Source organism: Crocuta crocuta, unplaced genomic scaffold (genome assembly GCF_008692635.1).
Source record: "Crocuta crocuta isolate KB4526 unplaced genomic scaffold, BGI_CrCroc_1.0 scaffold168, whole genome shotgun sequence".
Lineage (NCBI taxonomy): Eukaryota > Metazoa > Chordata > Mammalia > Carnivora > Hyaenidae > Crocuta > Crocuta crocuta.
In genome coordinates, this window is record NW_027532591.1 from 4,961,306 (window position 1) to 4,967,903 (window position 6,598).

Sequence of the window (6,598 nt, forward strand, 5' to 3'; positions counted from 1 at the left end):
TGCTATGAACACTGGTGCACCCAGAAATGGAATTGCTCGATGATATGGCCATTCTATGTTTAATTTTTTGAGGAACCACTATATTGTTTTCTGAAGTGACACTATCATTTTATATTCCCACCAACAATGTATGAGGGTTCCAATTTTCTCCATATCCTTGAAAATGCTTGTCTTTTTTTTTTTTTTTAATAGAACAGCCATCCTGACAGGTGTGGGATAACTAACTCATTGTGGTTTTGATTTGCATTTTCCTAATGATTAGTGATACTGAGCATCTTTTCATATGGTCGTTGGCCTACAGAGTTTATTTCAAACAAAACAAAAGCTACTTCACATTTAAAAAATAAACTCACTTTTTAAAACTTCTCTGCTCCTAGGAAAAAGTCCCTTTCCTCCATCAACTTGAAAAACTGGCGGGCTGAGTTTACAAACCTTCATCCACACAGCATAACTTCCTTCTAGAACAGTTGCAAAACTGGAAGCCCAAAAACAGTATGTGGTGACAGAGGAGTCCTGTTATTGCAGGAAAATGACAAGCTTGCCCCCTAGTGACAGGTTAGGAAGATAATAGAAAATGCAAAGGTTTATCTCAAAAAAGCACAACCACCACAAAGAACATAATCTCTACCCTACCCAAAATCCAGAGAGAAACTAATAACACAAACTACTAATCAATCACAATAGTTTATTCACAGAGACAGTTAAAAAGGTCCAGTTCTGAGGGATAAAATGTGTCACAAAACCCTTGCTTACAAATCCCTAGCTGAAGTTGCCTTGGGAATAATCTGGCCTTCAGCGTGATGAGCAATGCCAGGTGAATGGACTGGGGATGCACTAATTTTCAACTGTGAATGCCTCCACTAAAGCACAGCTTATATTTCATCCTGTTTGGCAACCCTGAAGCATAATGACCTTTAACCTTTCTGTTGTACACCCCTCCCGATTTCTATGAATTTATTGAGATCTGACTCTAAAGGCAAAAAGGAAGCCCACACCAATGATATTACATAAGTCAGAGGGTGGAAGTCATGACTATTTAACTGTTCTTAGCTCCTTAAGCCCTCTATTATGTAAATCAAGATACTTTCTGATTTTCAAGACCTCCCAACTAAAATAATAATAATGATAATAATAATGTCTGATTCCTTTAGGCACTGTGGCTGCTGATATTTTCCAACTTCCTGCTCTTTGTCACCCCTCTCCAACCCCCACAATCTCTACGGCTCTCTAGTTTGCTGTTTTTCACAGAGCTACAAGACTTTGAGACATAAAATCCCATAAATGTGTGTGTCTTCACAGAACACAACAGATAAAAGAATACTGACTGAAATAAACATTTCAGGCTACAACCTAGTAGGTGACACTCTGGGGCAATGGGTCTATGTAACCAGAGCTACTGACATTTAAGTCCCAAGTCTTCCTGCTCCAGCAGGTTGACCTTCAAGGACTACGTAAGACATAGGAGGAGCCAGCCTCAAGCTGTTTGTTGCTTAGGAGCATGGGCCATACTACCCAAATGTCAAAGGCTGGACATTTTTCTGCTGTTCTTTGTGCAGCTGCCGGGCCCGGTTTTTTAGCACCTCAGCCTTTTCCTCATCTTTATCTACACCATCCCCCAGCCTGTACATGCGGCTGGCATTGGCACAGGCCCAGACGTGGCCCAAGTCACAGGCTTTCATTGAGTATTTACATGCGAGGCCCATGTCCTTGGGAAAGCCAGGGGCACCCTGCAGGAACATGGCACTGAGATTGAAGCAGCTGGAGGCATAGCTGCCTTCACAGGCCCTTGTGTAGTAGTCTCTGGCCTTCTCCAGATCAGGCTGGCCATCTTCATTGACCTGTCCATCATGTGCCAAGAGACCAACGTTGTGACATGCCTCCACAGACTTCCTTCCAGGCTTCTCACATGCCATCAGAAAGCAGCTGGAGGCAGCTTTCAGGTCCTGGGTCAGTCCACCTGGGAGGAAGGAAAGGGAAGAAAACAATAAACCCAACCAGGGCAGAACCTACATGCCAACGTTAGAGACTAATTCCTGAATAAAGTTCATATATTTTGAGCTAAGGCAACATGAAAGGAAGGTGGCCTGGTATAGTGCACAGACCTTCTAGCCTTGGAACCTTTTGTTCAAATTATATCTCATGAGGCAGGCCACCCCTAACGGAGGTGAGAAGTGGGGATTATAAGAACTACCTCATGGGGTTATAGGGAGAATATGTGATCTTATAAGCATTTCATTAAATGTTCATTAATTTAAATGTATATTGAATATATATTATTTGCTAACTACTGTCCTAGGTTCTGGATAATAAACACAGTCCCTACCCTTGTGGATCTTATAATCTAATGAAACAGATATTTAACAGCCACACAACCTAAAGTATGATTTTAAGTGAGACAAGCATATGGAAGAAAAGTCCAGGATGCTATGAGAATGTATCATGGCTCTGACCTAGACCAGGAGGTAAGGTCAAGGAAAGCCTCCTCAAAGAAATGATATTTGAAGCGTAAGATAATGGAAAAAAAAGAAGGAAAAAAATGGAGTAAGGATTATTCTAAGCAGGAGGAATAGGATACAAAGAGAAAAGGGGCTCATATGGCTAGAACTCAGAAATCACTAGGGGAAAAAAAGCTGTCGAGACAAGCAAGGGTCAGATCACAGAAGGTTTGATGCATCTTATTAAGGATCCTGTACTTTATTCCAGGAATTATGGGAAATTGCTAATGGATGATTCTTTTAAAATGTTTTATTTATTTCTGAGAGAGAGAGAGACAGAGACAGCATGAGCAGGGGAGGGTCAGAGAGAGAGGGAGATACAGAATCTGAAACAGGCTCCAGGCTCCGAGCTAGCTGTCAGCAGAGCCCGACGCAGGGCTCGAACCCACAAACTGTGAGATCATGACCTGAGCCAAAGTTAGACGCTTAACCGACTGAGCCACCCAGGCACCCCTAGTTTTTTTTTTTTAATGGAAAATTTCAAATCCCTACGTACTATCACCCAGTCTCAAAAAATACAAACACTATCCTTTAACATTATATTTTAAAAGAAATCATTCCAAATCTACCACCTAGAAATAACCATCATTATCATTAAGAGAATACCATTCCAGTTACCTTTGTAGTGTATATTCAGATTACATGCTGGCTAGCTGAATGGACAGCTAGATAGAAGCACATACTTTGAAAAACTGGATTACATATGCTAATTTTATTTTTTAAAGTTTATTTACTTATTTATTTCACATGTGTGAGAGTAGGGGAGGGGCAAAGAGACAGAGAGAGTCCCAATCAGGCTCTGTGCTGTCAGCACAGAACCTGACGTGGGGCTCACTCTTATGAACTATGAGATCATGACCTGAGTTGAAATCAAGAGGATGCTTAACCAACTGAGCCGTCCAGGTGCCCCTTAACTAAATCCTAGAAGTACTAACTCACAACTATAAAAGGTGAGGATACTGGCATCTCACACTTCTCCCATCTTTCCTCCCCCCTCCTCTATTTTTTGTCACTTCTCTGTTGTCTCAATTTGGGAAGACAGCATAGCACAGTGGTTAATAGAAGCTTGGGCCCTGTAGCCACAACACCTAGGCTCCAGTCCTGGCTCCATTCCTTGTTGGCTGTGTGACCTTAGGCAAGTTACTTAACCTCTACAAGCCTCCGTTTTCCTCACCTGTAAAATAAGAAAAACAGCATCTACTTCATGTTAGAAGCTTAAATGTGTTTTTACAAAAAGCCTGGCACATAAGTTCCCAGGAAACATTGTGCTGTTTTTATACTCTAAAGGTTTATATTATTTACATTCTATTCAGTAACCCTAATTAGCCCAATAGTCATTCTAAATGGATTCTTCTCATCACCAGTCTTTTCATTAGAGTTTCTCCATTCCTGAATTGCTTGTTTTGATTAACTTCCTTATTGGTTATCAAATAGATTTTTCCAGAAAAACACATTCACAGATTCGATTTCCTCTGAGTTCTTTCAGTTTTGAGAGTGTATTTGTGCCACCTTTATGTTTAAACAAGGTATTGTTAGGTCTTGCTTTTATGTCCAGCCTAACAATCTATGCCTTTTACTGGAGTGTTGACTTACATTTAATGCAATTGTTGATTGTAGGTGGGTTTAAATCTATAATCTTATTTATTTCCCATTTGTCCTAAATGCCTTTTGCTTTTTCTCCTATCTTGCATTCTTTGGAATTGTGTATATCTTTTTTTAAAGATTTTATTTTATTTTTTAAGTAATTTCTACATCCAACATGGGAACTCAAGCCTGAGATCAAGAGTAACATGTTCCACTAACCAAGCCAGCCAGGTGCCTCAAACTGTGTATTTCTTTGAAAATTTTTAAAAATATTTATTCATTTTTTGACAGAGACAGAGACAGTGTGAGCAGTGAGGGGCAGAGAGCAAGGGAGACAGAATCTAAAGTAGGCTCCAGACTCAGAGTTTGTCAGCACAAAGCCCGACGCAGGACTTGGACTCAAGAAATGTTGAGACCATGACCTGAGCCAAAGTCAGATGCTTAACCAAACTGAGCCCCTCAAATTGTATATTTCTTTAAAAAAAATTTTTTTAATGCTTATTTTGAGAAAGAGACATGCACAAGAGTGGGGGAGGGGGAGAGAGAGAGAGGGAAAAAGAGAATCCCAAGTAGGCTCCACAATGTCAGCACAGAGTCTGACATTGGGGCTTGATCTCATGAACCATGAGATCTTGACCTGAGCTGAAATCATGAGTCAGACACTTAATCAACTGAGCCACCTAGGCTCCCCTCATCTTCATTTTTAAAGACATTTTTGCTAAAGTAGAATTCAAGTTGGATAGTTTTTTCTTTCAGCCCTTAAAGATGTTGTTTTGTCTTCTGGCTTATGTTGCTTCTGATGAGAAATCAGGAGTTGTTCTCACCACTATTCCCTTCAATGTCTTTCTTTGATTGCTTTTTTTAAAAATTTTTTTGAGAAACAGCACACATGGGGAGACAAGCAGGAGAGAGGGGCAGAGAGAGAGAGACAGAGAATCTTAAGCAGGCTCAATGCTCAGTGTGGAGCCCAACATGTGGCTTGATCCCACAACCCATCATGGCCTGAGCCAAAATCAAGAGTTAGATGCCCAACTTAATGAGCCACCCAGGTGCCCCTCTGATTGCTTTTAAGATTTTCTCTTTATCTTTGGTTTTCATCAAATTGGTAATAATGTGTCTAGGTGTAATTTCATTGGTTATCTTGCTTGGGTTCAGTGAGTACCATGGATCTGTAGACTGATATTTTCCATCAAATTTGGATATTTTTCTGCTGTTATTTCTTTAAATACATATATATTTTGCCCTAATTTCTTCTCTTTCTGGAACTTCAATACACATATGTTAAGCTGATAAATACTGAACCCTACAGGTTGAGGCTCTGTTTTTTTTTTTTTTCCCTCATCACTTCATTTTGGGTAATATCTATAATCCTATATTCAAGTTCACCAATTTTTCAAATTGTCTATTTTGCTATTAAGCCGGTCAAGTAAACTTTTCATTTCAAATATTATGTTTTTCTATTGTAGGATTTCATTTAGTTCTTTTTAAGTGTTAATTTCTCCAATGCAATTTCCTATCGATTCACTCATGCCCATCTTTTAGTTAAACCTTTAAAAACAATTATTATCCCTGTTTTAAAATATTTAACTGTTAAGTCCAACATCTCTGTCATATCTAGGTGTTTTTGTTGACTGCATTTTTCCTGTTTAGCAATTTCTTATTTTATGCTAATCACTGTACATGATACTTTGTTCAATCTGGATTTTGTTGTATTCCTTTGAAGATTGTTGAATTTTTGTTCTGGTAGCCAAAATCCCAATGGCACTTGTTTTTAAGTTTTGTTAGAACAGATATAGAACAGTCTTACTACTAGGGCAATCTCAGTTGAATGTAGTGTTCAATGTCTCTCCACTCTGGCTGGTTGGAATTCAAACCACTCCCATTACTGTGAAACCTCTGGAATCTCTTCTCAGTTCACAGCTCCCCAGCAGCTTTTCACTGAAGGTCTCTCAGTCTCCCTCTGTGCATGTACTGCTTAACATTAGGCCAAGGACCTAAAAGTACTTCTATATGGATTTCTGCAGTGCCTTCTTGGTATAGCTCCTTTCTTCTCTAGTATCCCATCCCTCAAATTCCAATTGCTTTATTCACCAGAAATTCTGACTTCTGCCTCATCAGTTCAGCAACACTGCCATGCTCTATTTGGCTTCTATCTCTGTGATAGTCTGGAAGGAACTTCCAGGCAGAAAAAATAACCATGGATGGGCTCACAATTTATGTTTCCCTTTTCTTGAGGATCACAGTACTGCACTGCCTGCTTTTCAATGTCTGACAATAGTTGCTTCATATATTTTATCTAATATATGGTTTATATTCTTTTTTTTTTAACTAAAGAAAAAGGTGGAATTTAATCTTCATTTAAAGGGTATTGCAAGATATGAAATTCCATACAGAAGTAAGAAACCCATCGAGAAGAGAAGCTTCAGGCAGTATACGTAACTTGGAACTGTTCAAGTATAACTGCGGTATAAAAAATGCTATATATTATATAGCAAACCACATTTAAAAAGAGTTCTGGG

The 6,598-nt window shown here is 39.3% G+C and overlaps 1 protein-coding gene across 1 annotated transcript in view; it reads right to left on the bottom strand.

Moving 5' to 3' along the window:
* Window positions 1–665: 665 nt before the first annotated feature.
* The window catches only part of COA7 (cytochrome c oxidase assembly factor 7), a 14,635-nt gene continuing 8,702 nt past the window's right edge, over window positions 666–6,598 (bottom strand). The window contains exon 3 of the mRNA XM_077779711.1: window positions 666–1,957. Within this exon, the coding sequence (XP_077635837.1) occupies window positions 1,509–1,957 (449 nt within the window). The 3' untranslated portion in view covers window positions 666–1,508. The remainder of the gene's footprint in view (window positions 1,958–6,598) is intronic.